Source organism: Lissotriton vulgaris, chromosome 6 (assembly GCF_964263255.1).
Source record: "Lissotriton vulgaris chromosome 6, aLisVul1.2, whole genome shotgun sequence".
Classification (NCBI taxonomy): domain Eukaryota; kingdom Metazoa; phylum Chordata; class Amphibia; order Caudata; family Salamandridae; genus Lissotriton; species Lissotriton vulgaris.
The window spans coordinates 1678216764-1678238379 of record NC_141694.1 but is presented as its reverse complement, the minus strand read 5'-3'; the positions used below and the strand labels follow the sequence as shown (position 1 = coordinate 1678238379).

At 45.4% G+C, this 21616-nt stretch overlaps 1 protein-coding gene across 1 annotated transcript in view; it reads right to left on the bottom strand.

Annotated features, from left to right (window-relative positions):
* LOC147709307 (putative deoxyribonuclease tatdn3-A) overlaps window positions 1-21616 on the bottom strand; it is a 90825-nt gene that overhangs the window by 25618 nt on the left and 43591 nt on the right. Inside the window, exons 6-7 of the mRNA XM_086925459.1 lie at window positions 3110-3219; window positions 203-258 (exon numbers count right to left, since the gene is read on the bottom strand). Coding sequence (XP_086781585.1) covers window positions 203-258; window positions 3110-3219 — 166 coding nt within the window. The remainder of the gene's footprint in view (window positions 1-202; window positions 259-3109; window positions 3220-21616) is intronic.

The window sequence follows — 21616 nt, the reverse complement described above, 5'->3', positions numbered from 1 at the left end:
TTCCAAACTAACTGCAAGAGAGCAGCACTTACCACTAGTTCACGATTTCAGAGAGACAGAAGCAACCATTAAATTACTGACACAAAATAGGAATTAAACTGTGTCCCACACAACCTGTAAAGATTGCGCTACATGCAATAAAATGTAATACAGCATTGATCAATTATTCTGCAAAACATATACTGTTAATTTGTGATATTACCGTGCTCTTTAAGGAAGGAGATGGTTTGTCTTCCAGCTGAACGGGAATGTACATTTCTGTACAAAAGAAAAATAAAGATTTTTGAATTTGTTTTGTAGTTTCAGTCAGTGCAAATCAGGCCGTAAAAGGCATCAGAGCTCTGTGCAGGCATAGGCAGTAACAACAGACGTATGACAAACAGAGGTAAAAAAGACAGATATTACGCAAGAATTACAGTCTTAAAACACCAAGTAACATATCAAGAAGCTATTATAGGAAGATTTTGTAATGGAGAGGGAGCACTGATGATAAATAAATAAAAAATATGGATAAGGACATAGAAAAAATTAGCAAAGAGGGATAACATAATTTTACCATCATACCCAGGAAATGATGACTAAAGAGTAGCTGCTTCAAAGCCTTTTGGACAGCAGTGAACAAAGGGATGAGACAGAGTTTTGAGGGAAGGGAGTTACAAAACCCTTGGGGAACATCCCCAATCCACCAACTGGTTCCAAGTAAACATCAAATAAAGTAAAGGCAAGACCGGAGCTTTGACGAACACCAACCGGCATGGATGCAGGGCGAAGGACAACCTTGTTGTTTACTTGCTGACAGCAACATTTGAGTTAAGAAGTGAACCATGATAGCATTTACTCTTCAAAGCCAATGCATGTTTTTAGGATGTCAATGAAAATCTCAGGCAAAAAGGCATCAAAAACCATGAGCAGAAATGGGAGACCCATTATTGGACAATAAATAGGGAGGTCCTGAAGTTTGTGTTTAGCTTTCTTCATGAGAGGCTTAGAGGGTTGGGGGGATACTAGGGCATGTATGTCTGCAACATGGCACTGTTGAAAAAGCAAATAAAATGCTTTTTAAAGGGTTTTCATTATTTACCACCAATTTCTAGTTGGTGGTAAATAACAAATTCTTAAACCCCTGTAGCACTGATTGCAGTGCTACCTACATGTCAAAATACAAAATCGGTAATTTTATCAATTCGGTATTTTACAGAATCGGTAATCGGCCGTTACCGACCGGTATTTGCCTTCCTACATCTGGCCCTATGTCAATAAGTGGAGGACACCACATCCACCATATTACAAGATATGGAGTCTATAATGCATTTGCAATACATCTGCCATGGTTGTGATGGAGTATCCTACCTTCTAGACTCTATAACTGGCCCTTTTTCTTGCAATTTCTAAACATTCATGGAATGCACTCTGGGATAAAAGTTACTTTCATTTTGTTTGTCCTACGGGACTACCGTAGTTGGAGAATCAGAACTGACTTATTGGAAATGTGTCAGCTGAGTACCTGGATGTGGTTAGGCTTGTAATAGTATGGATCAGTATTGTGGGGAGCTGTGTCCAAGGCATGCCGCTAGAGGCAGATTTCTTGCGAACTGGCAAGGGCGGAACAGTTGTAAGTGTACATGACATATTTAACTTGATATATGTTAAACTTTATTCACAGAGAATTCAGTGAATTCATCACCTTTTGCAGATGTGTCTGCTTAAGAGTGGGATGTACAGCCTGAGTGACAGCATCTGTCATTACTAAATAATCCAATAAAAAGTTTGACATTGCAAACAGAAACTTTATGATTGAATAGTTTAAATGTTGTGCAGAACTAAGAAATTATTTGCAGACTTACATGCCAAATCAACGAAAACGAAGCTTTAATTATGATATATGGATTCAAAGTGATTTTCAGCCATTGAACCCCCCACAATCCCCTTCTTTCCTGCTGGTGAAGGGATCATTATGGAGCTGGACTGTGTTTTTGTTGGGCATGTTGTGAGAGACTATACATACACATGTAAGCAGTTATTGTATATCCCGGGTTTGTCATACAGAACCCTGTAAACCTCTGGATGAATATGTGACATGAGTTAGTGGTCGAAGGTCAGTGCTAAAATGCTAGTAGCCCTTTCCAGTACATCAAGCAGTATAGAAAAATAAATCAAGGATGCACTGGAAAAAAAGGACAACATTATGTTCGAGTCATCATGGAACACATTTTAAAGGAGAGGTATTCTTTGACAGCCTTCCTTCTTTATGCCACATTCTCACCCACCATGCATCTGGATTGTTGCTGTTCTTACTTGCCACAAACTCTTTCAGCATATGGACAGGTGGCCTCGGTGTGTTTTCAGATAGTTTTAGCATACATAAAGGCAGCCCAATGGAGCAAGCTTGTTAGACTATGTAAGGCAAGATATGGAAGCTTCTGATTTCCTGTTAAATTGGTTTTGTGAGGTTACATGGGAATTCCAAGCAAGTCACCGATTGACAAATTAACATACCATTGCAGAATGTGAGCTCTTGACCATTAATATTATTTATTTCAAGGTCAATAAATAGAACAAATGTGCATGGGACACATCCTTTCGAATCCACTAGAAATCTTGTATGCAGCGCAGTGGCCTTATCCTTAGGTACAATCTCCCTTCAACACCCACTTTCTTGGAGTTAATAAAAGTAATTCATTTTAGGGTTCAAGAAATATTGAAGTAATGCACCTAGAGCACAGATACTGACCTAAATACTTATTTCACCAGTGCAAGCTAAACCGCTTAATGTTTGACTGAATCTGTTACGCTGAATCATTCAAAATGCATACATGCAAGCAAAAGGTGCCTTCTAGAACCTGGAAGACTTCCACCCACCTCTTCTAATTCCATAAAAATGATGTTTGTGACTCTACAAGGTCTCACACACAGGATTAGATTGGTCGTGCATCTATCATGAAAGGCTGTGAGTGAAGCCTACACAATATTTTCAATTCTTGCCGATTCAGACAGTCCATCCACAGGCACTGAAAAGGCAAGAGGTGGACTGTCCCCGACATGGTTGAACTCATTGAGAGCTGACCACTTCATAATAAAGACAAGTTGCTTCATAAAGCTCCCCACTTACACAGGCAGATCAAATCTCTGGGCAATATTGAGCTGCATCTTAAACACTTTCTGCTGTTCTTCACGCTGTTGCGGTGTGGATGCAAGCCACGGTGTGAAGTCCAACCCAATCTGCAAGAACAAATGTTCAAATATGAACATCTATAAAAACAATGCATAATGTTTAAGACACATTGGGAATCTCATTGTCATTGTAAGTGATCACTGCTGACCCTTCTTCTGCTTAATATATTCATAAGACCGTGTAAGATAGTCTTTATTCATTATGCTGCTGGCATTCAACTTTACCCATCGGGATGATGCATCAAAGGGAAGAGACCAATGGACAACTGGAAACCTGAGTGTTGTAAAACAAGATTTACAAATGTCAATAGCAGAGCACTAAATAGAGGAAAGACCAATGTCTTGGGTGACAGAGCCTCATCTTGATGAGGCAGCATATACTGTTTTATACATTGTCACTTACTGGTGTGGACGCGTTTTTCTAAACTTATATATTTGGGAAAATAATAACAAATAGATTTTTTTTATGTTGGATCTAACATGCAAATGATGAGTTAACATGATTACAGTAGAAACAAACTTTATACGTTTAGTAATATAATTTAGTAGTGCCTCATTTATCTGAAAATGCCATCTTGGATAAAAATGGATGCTGTTTCTCTCATTCACTCCTGTGTTCACGCCTTCCCATCCCGTCCCCCTGACCATCTTCTCAGCTCGCAAGCTCCACAGAGTGAAGTTACCTCATGTAATTCTTTTTCTTACTGTTATGAATATTTATTTATTTATTTATTTGTGATATTTGTAGAGCGCATACAATGGCCCAAGGGCGTCTCGGCGCTAAGTGTCTGAGTGTTTACCCTAGAAAATGAATGATTTATTGACTAAAGAGCCAGGTCTTAAGTTGTTTCCGAAAGGACCATAAAGATGGACTGGCTTTAATCGTTGGTGGCAGAGTGTTCCATAGCTTGGGGGCTGAAACCAGGAATCTTCTATCGCCCCATGAGACCGTTTTTGTCCGGGGTATAACAAGATCTCCTGAGCAAGATGACCGTAGCGTTCTGAGCGGGCGATAAGGGGTCAGATTACGGACAAGATGTGCTGGTCCTTGGTTGTGCAACGCCTTATACACAATACACAGGGTCTTAAACTTTATCCTGTTTCTGATGGATAACCAATGCAGCTCTTTGATGGTCTTAGAGGCAGAGTGATGTTTAGGGATATTTCCCAAAAGCCTCGCTGCAGAGTTTTGTATTGATTGTAGTTTATTCAAGACTCCTTCCTGTGCACTGAGAAACAGAGCATTGCAGTAGTCCAAGGTGGACAGCACAAGGGATGTGACAAGAGTTTTTCCGGCTTTATCAGGGAGGAAAGGGAGGATTTTTTTGATTAGCTTCAGCTTATAAAAAGCTGAGGAGGTAATCTGGTTGGCATGTGGATGGAACGTGAGTCAGTCATCAAAGATGACTCCCAGATTCCTTACTTTGCTGACAGGCTCAGGGGAGGGCCTAAAGAGGAAGGCCACCAATTAGATGACCACTCCGGTGTTAATTGTCCAAAGATAGCTACCTCTGTTTTATCTGAGTTTAACTTTAAACAATTGGAGGCCATCCAATTTCCTATTGCCGTCATGCCAGCCCTAAGGTCACCTGCCACTTTATGGCCATTGTTCTTAATGGCTAGAACCAGCTGGGTATCGTCAGCATAGGACGTGAGGCTCTTCCCATAAGCCCGAATGACATTGGCTAGGCCCGACACATAGATGTTAAAAAGTGTCGGGCTTAGGGATGAGCCTTGAGGTACTCCACATGGCAGTGACATAGTGGACGATTGAAATGGTCCCGTTGTAACCACCTGAGTTCTGTCAGCTAGAAAGGAGGCCAGAAGTTTACTGGCCATCCCTTGTACACCCAGGCCCTCGACACGGTCAATCAGGGTGGTATGATCGACCGTGTCGAAGGCTGCAGACAGATCAAGTAATATCAGAAGTGCTGTACCCCCAGTGTCACGGATGAGTCTGATGTCATCAGCTGCTTTAATTAGAGCTGTCTCAGTCCCATGACATTGGCGGAACCCAAACTGAGTTTCGTTAAGTAGCTGGTGTTGTTCCAGAAACGCGGATAGTTGTTTATTCATAGCTTTTTCAGCTATTTTGGCCAGGACCGGTAGGTTGGCTATAGGTCGGTAGCTTTTGGGTTCAGCCTTGTCCAAATATGATTTCTTTAACAGAGGTTTTATGATGGTTCTTTTTAAACTTTTGGGGTAGATACCTGTTTTAAACATGGCGTTGCATATGGAGGTTATGGCCGGAGTAATTTCCTCTAGGACTGGCATTAGAACTTTAACAGGACAGGGATCAAGTGCTGAACCTGATCTGATTGTGATAATTATGTCCCTTGCCTGAGCTTCTGAAATTTCGACAAATTGAGTGAGCATAGGACCAGCCTGTGTTTTGAGTGTACTTTCAGAAGATTTTTTAGTTTTGGTGGCAAATGCAGCATATATGTCATTAACTTTACTAAAGAAAAACTTGGCCAATGTGTCACAAAGGAGTTGCGATGGAGGTGGGGTCAAGTTAGGAGATTGACCGGCTAGTTGTTTTGCAGTCTCATACAAGATTTTATGTGAATTTTTTGCGGTTTCAATTTTATGACTAAAAAATGATTTCTTGGCTTCGTCAATCATTTGTTTGTATTTAGCCACCGTTATCTTATATTTGGTTTTAGCATCTTCGGCATAATCTTTCCGCCAGAGCCTTTCATTTTGTCTACATCGTTGTTTCTGCTGTCTTAAGGCAGCTGAGTACCAGGGGGCTGAGGGAGTAGATCTATTCCGGGATATTTGCTTAGTGGGAACCAGCAAGGATGCAGCTGTATCAACCCAGTCATAAAATTGAGAAGTAGCTGTGTTTGGGTCCTGTGACAAGGAAGGCATGGAAGCTACTAAAGAGGTTTTAAAGTTAAGGCTATCTATATCGTTCCATGCCTTGAAAGTTTGATCAGTATTGATAAGTTTCGCGGGGACAGCTGATTGATACGGGTTGAGTGATGCCATGATGACATAATGGTCTGACCAAGTGACCGGAAAGGTTTGGGTTATAAAGAGGTCATTGGAATTGGAAAATATGCCATCCAGAGTATGGCCCCTATCATGCGTGGGAGATTTAACCATAAGAGATAGACAAACGTAGTCATATCCCCAAGGAACATGGCAGTATCCTTGTCATCTGGGTTATCGAAATGGAAATTAAAATCTCCAAGGACAGTAAAAGAGCTGTCAAGAGCATATGATTCCAGAATGGATCTTAGCTCAGTAATAAATCCTGTTCTTAATCCCGGAGGACGATACAGAAGGATCCCTTTGAAGTTGTCAGATGGAGTCAATTTGACAGAGAATTGCAAAGCTTCGCATGATGGCAAGGGGATGGTGCTGGTTGCAACCGTGAAGGAGTCACGTACAACAAAAGCTATTCCCCCACCTCTCCCTCGTGGCCTATCCAATCTGTGGATAGAGAATCCCTTTGGGACCGCGATAGCAATATCTGGGTCAGATGAATTGTCCATCCATGTTTCTGTCATGAACAGCATATCTAGGTTGTTATCTTCCATTAGATCGAATATGTCCTGGCGATGTTTGCCCAGCGAACGGACATTTATGAGTGCCAATTGAAAAGGTTTGGAGGGCCGAGTCTTAGGTTTGTTAGGGTGGGGTATTTGAGGACTCAGTATCTGCAGTTGGCAACATGGGCAGGTTAGGGGTGAGGCCGTATCAAGATGTGTCGGATCTAGCATAATACAAGACTGCTGTATTGAAGGCCGTAGACCCTTAAGCGTACTTGGCGTGTATGGACCTGGGCGGACAGAATCATACGGGTCCAAAGGTCCAGGGGGACTGGCCCTCGGCCCGGGCCAGGCGCGGACGGGCGCAGACGGGCCCGCCTTTGGTGCGCCTTTGGCGCGCCGCCAGCGCGCCCGCTGCGCCCGCCCGCTGCGCGGACGGTGGAGCCTCTTGTTTATATCCGCCATTTAGAATGGGAGGAGAGAGGGCGGTACCAGCGAGCAGCTAGACCGCCACCTTCCCCATTCCAAGATGGCGCCTGAAATGCGGCTGGAATCGGCGTGGCGATGTCCACAAGGCGATGGTGAAGGAGCCTTGGGCGACGCTAGTCTCGCGCCAAGGTGGGGGCCAATGTTAGGTAATTTAGCTTTTAAAAAAGCTGAAATATTAAAATATTGCTATTTTTAAATGTAATAACGAAATGCTCTGCAAAGTGAATTAAAAGCGCGCAGGTAGCGCAGAGAACCCCCGGCTTCCGCCTCAAGGGTGAAAATACTATCAACAAACAAACACCTCGAGGGTGGAGGCAAGCACCCTTTTGTATCCGGGGAGGGCGGTACCAGCGAGCAGCTAGACCGCCACCTTCCCCATTCCAAGATGGCGCCTGAAATGCGGCTGGAATCGGCGTGGCGATGTCCACAAGGCGATGGTGAAGGAGCCTTGGGCGACGCTAGTCTCGCGCCAAGGTGGGGGCCAATGTTAGGTAATTTAGCTTTTAAAAAAGCTGAAATATTAAAATATCGCTATTTTTAAATGTAATAACGAAATGCTCTGCAAAGTGAATTAAAAGCGCGCAGGTAGCGCAGAGAACCCCCGGCTTCCGCCTCAAGGGTGAAAATACTATCAACAAACAAACACCTCGAGGGTGGAGGCAAGCACCCTTTTGTATCCGGGGAGGGCGGGACCAGCGAGCAGCTAGACCGCCACCTTCCCCATTCCAAGATGGCGCCTGAAATGCGGCTGGAATCGGCGTGGCGATGTCCACAAGGCGATGGTGAAGGAGCCTTGGGCGACGCTAGTCTCGCGCCAAGGTGGGGGCCAATATTAGGTAATTTAGCTTTTAAAAAAGCTGAAATATTAAAATATCGCTATTTTTAAATGTAATAACGAAATGCTCTGCAAAGTGAATTAAAAGCGCGCAGGTAGCGCAGAGAACCCCCGGCTTCCGCCTCAAGGGTGAAAATACTATCAACAAACAAACACATTAGAATACATTTTCTAGTGTTCCTGTTATGTTTCAAGACTTTCCCACTGCGTTGACTGGCCTTATTCGTCTATTCCATCAGGTTTGGGCAGTGCTCCTTCTGAGTGCAGTTCAACTCAGGGGGCCACTGCATCGGATGCACAGCTAGCCTTATTTGATTTATAACTTCCATCCAGACCTTCCAAAATCCTGCTGCTGTACCGAAGAGCTCCTCAGCGGGAGAGCAGCTCCTCACATAAAAAGCCCCCCCCAGTGGAACCTCCACACCGCCCGCCTGGCAGACTTGTCAAAAGTCGTAATTTGGTGGGTGGGCGGCGCGAGGTTCGCCGGAGAGGTGGCACGGCAGTTTGTGCTGCCGCTCCACCACTCTGGCAAAAACTCGTAATTAGGCCATAAGTGTATATGATTGCTAAAGAGAGATGGGGACAACATAAAGTCTTGGCTGAGTTCTATTGGGCAAAAAGGGATCTTCACCACTTAATAGTTATGATCCCGAGATATGAGAAGAGTTACATTTAGCCAATTACCCATAAGTAACAATTTGGAACAAGATATGATGAACTGTTCACATCATGGATGGAAATAATTTCATCTATCAAATGAATACTTGTCCCAGAGTGTTGAACTTTATCCAAACATTTGAAGTACTGTTGCCAAGTGAGATACTTTACATCTGCAGAGCAATATCTCACAATTTATTTGGTGTGATGGATAAAGGCCCAGGACAATAAGACCAAGATAATCGACTTCTAGAATTATCAGGCTTTCCAAGTGAGATTTGTAATGCAAATTTAGACATTAGGAACATCTTACATGATACTTCACAAGCGGGGAAGTGAGTGGAAACCGTGGAACCAGGATAATGGAGAATCAGGATCCACAAAAGTCTAGACCACATAACAGCCATGCCATAGGCATTCACTTTTGGTTAGTGGGACCACTCCTGTGGTAACACAGACAGAAAAGTCTTTCAGAAGCACCAGAGTATATAACAGATGCTTGGCAATGTGTCATGAATTGGTCCACCTTTCCTCTATGCTGAATTCCCACTCAACTTTCCATCACCTTTTGTTTTCCCTTTCCAGCTCACCCTGCAGTTAGGGCTTTCCTTAATCTAGCTTCATTTTCTGCCTTAGAAATTTCTCGATATCATCCCCAGAGAGACCAGGTTCTGTGCTCTCACCATAATGACTATTCGTATAGGCGTTTTGGGGCTTTAGATTGGATTCCTTTTTAGTTGTGTGTTTGTGACAGCATCTTCTGAGAAGAGACTGGTAAGCAAGGTCTGAACACACCAACACATAATTTGAGCCCAGATGCATAAAGGAACCGTTTTGCTATTTGCTAATTGCGAATCCTTGCAATTCGCAATTAGGAAATCGCAAAACGGCATGCATGAAAGTGTGTTGAACACTTGTTGCGATTCCTAGGGAACCACAAATGACCTATCGCATGAATATTAATTAGGCAGGTCGCAATTTGCGACCCCCAAGGAATCACAAAAGTCACAGGGATGGTGACCTGCTGGGGTCAGCAGACCACCATGTCTATGATTGCTTTTAAATAAAGTGATTTTTTGAAAAGAAATCAGCCCGTTTCCCTTAAAGGAAAACGGGATGCGTTTAAAAAAAAAAATGAAAAGGTTTCTTTTAATTTTTTAAGAGTAGGCAGTGGTCCGTGGGACCATTGCCTGGTCTTAAAAACACCATAACAAACATTCACAAAGGGGAAGGGGTCCCTTGCGGACCCTTTCCATTTGCAAATGGGTTACCACCTACTTAAAGTAGGTCACAGAACATTCCTAGATGCGATTCGGTATTAGGAAGGGACGTCCTAAACATGCCCCTTCCTATTAGCGAATCGCAAACCCATTTTGCAATTCGGTAACAGGATACTGAATTGCAAAATAGGGCTTGCTGCATCTGAAAAATATTTTTTGCTTTCACAAACAGGCCGATTCTGCAAATTGGCTGGTTTACAAAGACAAAAATACTTGATGCATTGGCCCCTTGATGTTTAGAAGGTGTTATATCATGTTTGTTTTTTTTGTCCTCATTTGCTAGAACCTCCATCCACAAGGACGCACCAACCACCACGCGTGTCTGCCTTAAGGTACTTTAAAAGATCTTTTCAACTTCAATACCTACACCAGGCACGATTCACTAGTGGGCGGGAGACTTGCCTCTAAGGTGGAAAAACGGAGAGACTCCAGTCAACGGTATTATTCCCACCTGACAGACCCGGGATATGCATTTCGAGGGGGACCAGTTCCCAAGGCCTCTTTAGACTTATCGGCATAATCATAGGACCCGGGGAAAAAAAAAAACACGCAGTCCTATCTCCAGTTAATTAACAAATCCCAGAAAGACAGATTTCTATTACTACACGATCTTGCCAGGTCAGTGTTTGAGGTTTCATACAGCGATGTTAACCAGGCTGCATGTGATGGAGCTTTAGCCTCGACCCAGAATTTACATATTTGTCGCCTGGCCAGGATTATAGAGTAGAAAAGAATACACTTTGCCTGCCCGATTACATTTTCCTCCATTCCAAAAATTATTAGTGGAAGAGTTATATTCAAAGATATACATAAAATCGATTCCATTGTAACCTTTACTTCTTCCCAGAACAGTTTAATATTGGGACACTCCATAAACACATGTATATCTGAGGCTCCCACCAAATTACATTTATTACATTACAAGGTGTTATATCATGTTGTAATAATCTTAGCTAATAGCCAGTCAGAATTTGCGAGCACTGTGGACATATTTGGGGGGTTACTTGAAAGTAGCTATCCTATATGCAGCCCAGCATGCTAAATTAAGAGGCTATTGCTTTGATGAATTAACGTATTTATACCAAAATTGCAAAGTGTGCATTCAAGATGAAAATGTGTATACTTTCAGAGCTAATAAGAGGATGTATGGAGAAATATACTTAATTTCCAAAATATATCTAAATTCTAAGTTGATAAAACCTTTCTTTCATTACTACTGGCAACCCTGCATGATGTGGTAGTCACCACTGGCAGTCTTGTATGGGGTGGCCACTAATGTAATGTTGTCTATACAGTACTAATAACATTAGTAGCTCGGCATGATTTTCATTGAATGTAAGTAGCTCTTCTCACAGAAAAGGTTGAACCCCTCGGTCTAGTGGGTGAGGATCTTCTAGATTTCTAAAAAGGTGGGATATAAATTCTTAAATGGGAGGTGAAAATCCTGTTAAATTGATACCTGTGTTTTTTCATAACCACATAATAGCTCCAGAATTGCAATAACTTAAAGAAATCGGTTCAGCTTAGAAGTCCCCATATTTCATGCAAACCATAAACAGATGTAAATCTATTAAAGTTGATCTAGTTTCAGATTCCCTTACCTCTCAAATGATTCCTTTTGCAAGTTATTGGGGGAAAGGGTTACTCTCGGGGGAGTACCGGCTACACAATTGTCTACTGCTAAATTGCAGATTGTGGCCTTCTGGGGAGCAAATAAATATACGAGGCAAAACTAATTGTAGATACATAAGAGGAACCAGAAAGCCACAAAACAAATCATGAAAGAGACCTAGCTTGCTTACCCATCCTGTCACCAGGCAAGGCAACACAATATTGATGAAAACCAAAGGGAGTTTACCTTTGCTATGTGGCACACTGCTCTCACGAGGATTTATGATGGTCACATTGTGACGAGCTGAGGAACAATAGGCTAAAGATGGACGACGGTAAATCAGAGTGTCTTGTGAATACTAAAACCCTTTTTCTAATGTACTACACTAGCAGTTATTCCAAATTGCTAAATGGGTTTAGAAATCAATGCCAAAACGCAATTAAGAAGTGGCGTGTTTAGGATGTGCATTTTATTTTTTTTTTAAAAATGTTTTTATTGAACAAAGAAAACATGATTCAGCAATCTGTGCACGCCGGGTGAGTCATATAGCATGGGGGTTTTCGTCGCATCACAGGATACATTACAGTAATAATCATATTTAGGATAAAGGGGAGTCAGACATTTCTGATGCAGATACAGTAGCCGGTGGTTCACAAAGGTCACCCCTGTATGTGTTCCAGAGTCCCCAGACCTTCCCCCATTTGCCCGGATAACCCTGAGCAACATATACATTCTTTTCACGCATCATGCACCAATCTAGATCTTCGGAATATTTGGAGAGGTCCGGGGCTCGGGCGGCTCCCCACAGTTGTGCAATGTTCAGCTTTGCTACCATACATGCCAGGGTCACCCATTGCTTCTGCGAGGCATTCAGATCAGTCGGCTCCCACACATTCAACAAGCACCGATGGGCCTCCAAAGGAACCTCTATCCCCGTCACCTCTGTCATTACCTCATGGATCTTGCGCCAATACACACTAACATGCTCACAATGCCACAGTACATGGAGGAAGGTTCCCAGCTCACCACAACCTCTCTTACAATCACCACTCACTCCCCGTCCCATCTTAACCAGACGAGGCCCGGTGATGTAGATCCGATGTAGGATTTTTAATTTAACCAGTCTGAGTCTCATCTGGTTGGCAACTACCTTTGGGGAGGAGACTGCTTCAACCCAATCTTCGTCATCCAATGTCAGACCATCCTCACTCCACTTTTCACGTAGCCTCTTTAAAGGATCATCCACATGATTGACAAGCTTCCTATATATTAGGGAGATCGTTTTTTCAGGAAGGTGGCCATCGAGCACTCGGTCTTCGAGAGGCGATGCCTCTGGGAGCACCTCACCCCTTGGGACGCGAGCCATCAAAGCATGTCGGACCTGGCGGTAGCGGAAGTGCTCACTATCATTCAGTTCATATTTTGCTTTCAGTGACTCAAACGTGTGCATCTCCGTCCCGTTCCAGACATCCTTCACCTGGGAGACACCAATCAATTCCCATTTATCAAATCTTTTTGATTTCCACAAGCTCCCCAATTGTTCGGAGTTAATCAATGGCGTTGCTAGTGTCAGTTTACCCTCCCAACCCAAAGACCTATTCGCAATGTGCCAGATTGTTACCGCATGGACGGTTGGACCCGTCAAATAAAATCTTCCCATCCTAGCGTATAACGCACTACCGATATCTCCCCCTGGTGCCTGTTCCCTATCCATAGCATATTCCAGCTCCCCTGGGAGTCCGTATACAATTTGATTGATGGCCACCAGTTGGGAAGCCCAATAGTATTTCTTCAGATCAGGGAGTCCGATGCCTCCGTCGTACCAGGGAAGGGTCAACTTCAGAAAGGCGATCCTTGGTCTACCTTCCCATAGAAGTTCCCTCTGCAATCCTTCTATTTCTTTAAAGTAAGACACGGGGACCGGGTCCATTGCGTTTTGCAGTGTATACAGAAATCTAGGAAGGGACATCATTTTGAACAACGTCGCTCTTCCGAGCAATGAGAGTGGAAGAGCCCTCCAGCGCACCACATCGTTTTTCAGTCGGCTCAGAAAGGAACCCAAATTACGTTCAAATCTAAGCTTTGCATCAAACGTTATGTATATGCCTAAGTAAGTAAATCCCACCTTTTCTATCTGAAGAGGACACAACTGCGGGATCACTGGTGGCTCCCCGGACAAGACAAAGAGTACAGTGGACTCTGACTTTGGCAGATAGCACTATATTGCTTTGCCGAATTTTAGGCTATTTTAAAACTACCTGGTTTTCACATTTCATTTCCTTATGATTTTGCATTTCCCTTGTTTTTAAATACTTGGCCGCATACTTGCACTGTAAAAAATAGCTGTTCTAAAGCTTAAACGCACCGCTATTTGGCGGTTCACGAAACTCTGCACACTCCAGTTATACTTTGAAGCCAGGCGGCGGCCATCTTAGTACAGCCGAGGCACGCCGGAAGGCGACCTGGACGCTCTAGGCGTCACAAGGGCTCCGCACGGACATTTAAAAGAGGCCATGGCGACGCGCAGCGGGATCGCCGGGTCAACGCCGGAGTTACGCCAGAGTTCAGCCCGTCTGCGCCCGTCCGCGCTGAGGACGGGCTGCACAAGGGGAACCCTGAGCCTTCTTTCAAGGTAATGCGCTCATACTCCTTCCAAGATATGCTTGTTATGAAACCCAGTTTGCTCTCATGTCATCACAGATACACTCCGGAAGCTTTTCGGGAGGGGTATTTTTGTGGTACATGTATGTATAACTCATCCACTACTCCTAAATTCAGTAACCTTGCTCAGGCTACACGCGTACTGCTCAATGAGGCCTATCTTGAGAAAGGCTATCTGATCAACGCCCGCTCCATAATTAAAAATAACATTTATTTTCACGACTTCGTGACAGCTAGGAAACCAGCATGGGTTTTTATTACGGAGACATGGGCCACAGACACATCGGGGCATGATCTCCTCTTAGCTATCCCAGAGAACTATGCTCTACAGAGATTAGAAAGAGTTAAGCGTAGAGGTGGTGGCCTGGCTATCCTCTACCGGTCACATCTCACCTGCAGAATTAATGCCCTGTCAAAATCACTAGACCCTTTTGAGGCTCTACATTTCTTTCTTTCCTCATCGCCATCCTCGTCATTTATTGGGATTCTGATGTATAGGCCCCCTGGGCTCAGATCAAATTTCAGCAGTGATCTGTTTAGATTACTAGAACCGTACACTGGCAAACCGCACTTCACCATATTAGGAGACCTTAATTTTCATCTAGAGGACACTACATCCAAAGACACTATATCTCTGGTCGACCCTCTAGATGCTTGCGGTTTCACGCAGCTGGTCAAGGAACCCACACATCGAGCAGGTCATACGCTGGACGGAATCTTCTCCAATGATTCCCGGATCAGTACAGGCCCACCGGAACTGCTAGTATGGACTGATCATTTGGCAGTACCTATTGTACTTACCACCTCTAGTATTGAGCCATCCACGAATGAGTACTCTTCTAGAGAATCTAAACGAAACTACAAAAATATTCCAATGATTCCTTGGCCCCGTTTTTTCGGATCAATCTCCTTGACTTCAGACCCAGAGAAGGCAGCGTCTGAACTAGCCAACTTCATTACTGGGGCCGTGGATATTCTAGCTCCTGCTACTCCTAGGTACTCAGCGAGGCGTAAACCTTCTGGCCCTTGGTTCGGGGAGCAACTTAGATTGATGAGACAGGGATGTAGGAGACAGGAAAGACAGTGGAGGAGGACTTGGGACACCAAGGACAGAGAGGTGTACAAATGTTCCTTAAAGAAATATAAGGCCTCGGTTATTAAAACCAAACAAGATCACTTCTCCAAAATTACAACATCCTTGACCTCATCTAGGGAACTTTTTTAAATCGTAGACTCCCTTTGCTCACTATAGACACCTGATCCAGTAATAGGCTCACAGGAGCTTTGTGATAACATCTCAAGCTTCTTTCATACGAAAATTGTAGATATCTACACTCAATTGGAAATACAGAGGAAGTTACTGGGAACACACACAGACATGGATCTGTCAATTTTAGAAACATGGTCAAAGGACCCTGACAAGATCCTCACTAATTTCCCTCCCATCACTCTCGAAAACCGAAACCTATTGTTGAATAGGACGAAGTCTTCATCTCCCCTAGATCCATGTCCGCTTAAAATCCTGAAGGAGTGCAGGGACACTTTCCTTCCCCCCCTCTTAGAGGTTATGATTAGTGCCCTAGAGCACGGTGTATTTCCCTCGGCTTGGAAGAAGGCCATTGTCAGGCCGTTACTGAAGAAATCCTCTCTGGATCCTACAGTGTTAAAAAACTTCAGACCAATCTCTTTACTACCTGCCCCGGCCAAAATGCTTGAGATGCACCTGAACCTTCACCTGTCTGCTTTCCTGGACTCCTCTGGATTCCTTGATCAGACCCAACATGGGTTCAGAAACCTACATAGCACGGAGTCCGCACTCACTGTAGTGACCAGTAACATCAGGATGAATGTGGACAAAGGACAGACCACGCTGCTGGTGTTACTGGATCTGACCGCTGCATTTGACACCCTATCTCCCTCAGTCCTAACATCTCGACTGAGGGAGCTGGGGGTGGAGGGGCCTGCCCTTAACCTTCTATCCTCCTTTCTAGAGCTTAGAGAGCAGAGGGTTCAACTGGGCAAATACCTCTCCCCTGTATAGTCCTTGCAATGTGGGGTGCCACAAGGGTCGGCCTTAAGTCCGACCCTATTCAACATCTACGCGGCCCCACTTGCTAGACTAGTAAGAGCTCAGGGGATGGAGGTAGTGTCGTATGCAGACGACACTCAGATCATGGTGTCCCTGTCCCGGTTGGTCAGCACCTCAGCGTTCAGTTTCAGGAGTTGCATGCAATCGGTCGCCGATTGGATGACGCTTAATTCCCTGAAGCTGAATGGCCACAAGACCGAGGTGCTGATCTTCAGAAAGGACAGGGATGCCTGGTCGAGTGAATGGTGGCCGCCATCACTGGGAACCTGTCCGACTCCTTCACAGTCGGCAAGGAACCTGGGGGTCATTTTTGACACCGAGCTGGCAATGACCCTACAGATCAACAGAACTGTAGCTACCTGCTGGGGAGTCTTAAAAATCCTCCGCCGAATCGCTCACTATTTATCCCCGCAGGCAAGAAAACAAACAGTAGTAGCACTGGTAGGATCGCGATTGGATTACTGCAATGCGCTGTACACCGAGATTAACAAGGGACTGGTACAGCGCCTGCAAGTAACACAGAATGCAGCGGCGAGATTTGTGTTGGACCTTCCTTGCTCTGCTTCCGCTACACTAGCCAGAAAGAACCTTCACTGGCTACCCATTGAGCAACAAATTTCTTTTAAAATCACTTGCTTAGTTCATAAGGCACTTAAAGCAGGACCGGCCGGCGGCCTGGGATCTCTGCTTTCCAACTATGTACCCAGCAGATGCCTCAGATCCTCACAAAAGAACCTCCTTGTAACCCCTCGCACTAAAAAGACAAAATGGGGAGGAAGAGCCTTTGCATCAATGGCCCCTCGACTCTGGAATGCACTCCCCTGTGAGCTCAAGGCCCTTTCATCTCTGCCCCTCTTTAAGAGAGCTCTTAAGACCTGGTATTTTAGGAAAGCCTATTATTAAGCATCTCCTGGTCATTTAATATATTATGTTAGGCGCCTTGATGCCCATTGGGCTGAGTTCAGCGCGTTATAAATCTATTTTCATTCATTCATTCATTTCATTCATTCATTCAGATTTTGACCAATTACCAATTGATCATACATCCAGAGAATCTACCAAAGATTGCCAGAACGTCCAAAAACACTTCAGGGATGCTCTGGGCCTGGTGAGGTAGAGCATAATATCATCTGCGTAAAGTGAGATCTTGTCTTCCCACTCCCGCGCCCATCTCAGACCGCGTATTGTTAGGTTTCAGCGGACACAAGCTGCCAAAGGCTCCAGCGCCAGTGCAAAGAGTAAAGGGGACAAGGGACACCCCTGTCTTGTGCCTCTCTGCAATAAAAAGTCAGCTGATTTACGGTTGTTGACCGTCACTCTTGCCAAGGGCTTGGCATAAAGGAGTCTCACCCACCCTACAAATTCCTCCCCGAAACCCAACTTTTCCAGCACCGCGAACAAGTAAGACCACTCGACTCGGTCAAACGCCAGGGTGGCATCAAGTGACACCAGAGCCGCGGGTTCCTGCAAGGTCGGCGAACGACCGAGGATCCCATGCAGTCGACGCAGGTTGAGCGCAGTGTTCCGGCGCGGCATAAATCCCCACTCGTCCGGATGTATCAAGGTGGAGACCACCTTAACCAACCTTACAGCCAGCAATTTAGCGAGGACTTTAGGCTCCGCATTAAGGAGGGAGGTGGGCCTGTATAAGGAGCAGAGTGTCTTGAGTTTCCCAGGCTTATGAATGACTCCTATGTTAGCAACCCGTTGGTCATAGGGGAGTTCACCCTTTTCCCTGCTCTCCAGAAACATCGTGCGCACGTAGGGCGCGAGTCTCTGGGCATGTAGTTTGTACAGCTCAATCGGTATCCTGTTAGGGCCGGTGGCTTTTCCGGACTTCGTGCCTCTTATGGCCTGTGCAACTTCGTCGTCAGTGAAAGGGGAATCTAAATACTTTCTGTTTTCATCAGACAAAGTCGGCATAGCAATATCCTTAATCATAGCACTATTTTCGTTCTCGGTGTAAGAGGCCGACGAGATGTACACCTCTTTGTAATATGTGGCAAACTCCTCCGCCACCTCCTGCGGATCAGTAACACTGCACGCTTCACTAATAGACAACTCAGGCACCAATCTGGAGGCTCTCTCTCCCCTCTCGAGCCAAGCTATCAATTTCCCCGCTTTATCACCATGTTCATAGATCCTGCTCTGTATATCACTGTATTGGGCAACTGCCTTCTCTCGTGCCATACTCTTATACTCATCCTGATGGGAGTTTCAAGCGTTGGAGACCGTTCTGATTCAGCGACTCCGATATTTCTTTCTCTAAGGACATCACCTCTGTCTCCAGTCTAACAATATCTGCCTGATGTTTCCTTTTATTTCTCGCTACCAGGAACAGAACCTCACCTCTAATAACAGTTTTGTAGGCCTCCCAAATTATCCCTGCAGAGCTTACACTGCCAAAGTTTTCACTAAAATATTGATCTGAGAGGCGTATAGTCTCCTTTTTCACACACGGGTCCTTGAGATACCACGCGTTAATGGGGGCAACTTTACCCGCCGATGGACCACCGTAGTCTAGCCGCAACCACACAGGGAAATGATCAGATATACCTCTGCTCATGCACCCGGTTTCCCTGATATTCACTGCTTCCGAGGCTGGTATAAGAATATAATCTAACCTTGACATGCTACTATGAGCGGCAGAGACGTGAGTGAATTGTTTCTGTGTAGGGTGTCGTGTCCTCCAGCTATCTACCAGACCCAATGTTTCTAGAAATTCAGGGAGCCACCGCTGGGACTGACGGAGAACCCTCCCTGGGTGTCTATCAAGCTCTACATCTAACACTGCATTGAAGTCCCCCCCTACTACGAGGGGGCCCAGGGGGAGCGTGAGAAAGACAGCGCCCAGGTCTCGGAAGGTATCAGATTGCAGGCCAGGCGGTACATATGTCGACAAGAATGTAACTGTCCTACCCTCCAACTGACCGGATACACCCACATATCTGCCCCTCTGATCCACCCATGTCGATCGAATCTCAAAGGGGAAGGAGTTTTTGAACAATATTCCGACACCCCTTGAACCTGTGGTAAAACCCGCGTGTGCCACCAATTTATATCCTCCCTTATGCAGTGCCATACATCTATTGCCAATCAGGTGTGTTTCTTGCAACACCACCACATCTGGGGAGTGTCTTCGCATGAACTGTTTCACCATCCCCCGCTTGATCCTGTCACCCAGTCCATTAACATTCCAGCTCAGTATCTTCATCCCCAATCCTTTCGGTTCTTGCGACATTTACCCAATTCCCATGACCGCAAACACCCAACGTGAACATGCACAACTATTCAATGGAGTCAGAAAAATTGAACGAAAACCAAAAACAATAACCCCCAACCCCCAACCCCACCCCACCACCCTGCACCCCTGCATCAGGCCTGAGCCCCACCCCAACTCGCAGTGTGCCTATCGCCCGCCACTAATCTAAGGAACTAAAGGTAGTAACGGGGAGGAACCCGATGCCCAGCCCCTCCCTCCCCCTCCTCATTATTATTCCCGAAGTATACACATCTGCCGAGTCCCCCTGAGCGCTACATTAGTCCACTACCCAAATCCATAAATAAAACACAATTAACGGCGACACTTTCCTCATCCCTGTCCATCTTCCTCCGCTGCGTGCTGGTGCTCTTCGGGATGTTCCGACGCAATACTGTCTGCCCAATCCGCTGCCACCTCCGGATTATCGAAGAACCAGGCCTTGCCATCCACTTCCACTCGCAGTTTCGCCCGAAAGAGCATTGAGTACCTCAGTCTCTTGTCCATTAGTTTCCTCTTTACCGGAAGAAAACTCTGTCTCATTTTCTGCACGGCCTGCGTAAAGTCTGGAAAGAAGGAAAGCGTAGTGTTTTCATAATGCAGCGGGCCCGCGGAGCGGGACGATTGCAGAATCGCATCCCTGTCTCAAAAGTTCAGCACCCTGGCGATCATCGGGCGGGGCTCCTGGTTTTGGCCGACCTCCTGGCACCCAGTGTGCCCGTTCGATTGTGAAAAAGTTGCTGAGGCCCCATGGCTTCAGATGGTTGAGCACAATATCTTCCACAAAAAGATCAGGTGTTTGGCCTTCTGCTCTCTCCGGTACACCAAGGATGTGTATGTTATTTCGCCGATTGCGCCCTTCGTAGTCATCCAGCTTTCGGCGGGTATCTTCCCACGCCGCCTGCAGATCCCGTACTTCCCTTTGTAACTCCGCCACATCATTCACCAAGCTGGAAGTTTTAATGTCCAGGGCTTTGACCTTTTCTCTGGTTTTGGCGTGGTCAGTCCTCAGTAGGTTGACTTCCAACTTCACAGAATCCAATTTGGCGTCAAGCGCGTCCATTTTACCGACCATGGCGGCCTGGATGTTGTTTATCGCTGCCAAGAGATCTGTCCTTGTTGGCTCGACTGGTTCGCTTAGTGGGTCCTCTCCGTGCGGCGGGGTCTTCCTCTGCTCCGAGGGCGACCCCTTGGGCTGAACATATCGGTCTATCTTGTGGGTCTGCACATTTTTCAGCTCTCGCCCTGATCTCGATGCAGGTTTCTCGGCTTCCGGATTCGACGCCATTATTATATTCACACCTCGCCAAGTGAACCACTTTAGTACCCCAGGGCACCACAGTATCTCCACCACCGACTCTCAAACCCAGCTCGGAGGGCAGCTTTCAATTATCTTCGCCAGACGTCGATCCAAATTCATCGCATCTTCAGCGACTGAGTTTCGGTTTTGGTTGTGGGCCGCAACTTCCGGTTGGACTATCCGCTGTTGTTCAACTAGAGTCCGGGTGCACGAAGCACCGTGGTCCCCGGATGAGATGGGGTGTAGGCCTCCAAACTCACAACGGCGTTACGATGGGTAGGAATGCTCGATTCAGTCCCAAATTTCACCAGGGGGATCAGCATCTTTTCCCCTACCGATTGTAGGGTTCGGGCGTCAGGATTAATTCAGGATAGGCTCAACGGAGGTACGGAGGCTCCGGAGCTAAGCCTTCACGCGGCCATCTTGGTCACGAGCTTGGCTCCTCCTCCAGGATGTGCATTTTAAACTGCGATTTGTTATTTGCACACGGTTTGCAACTGGAATTCGATTTACAAACTGTTGATAAATTACCAACTGCCAAGATGCAGTGATTCGCTTTTGGGAATTGGGGTGGCAGCTTTAGGGGGAAAGGGCATGGTCCAGGGCACCACTGCTGCTATCACTAAAGTTTTGTAACTGGAAACCAATTTTTTTTTTTTTAAAGCAGCTCTGGTTCCTTTAATGAACTGAATGAATATTAGTTAGACAGGTCATTCTGTGACATGCTGTGATTCAGTATTTTGTAAATTGACAAATTTGTTCA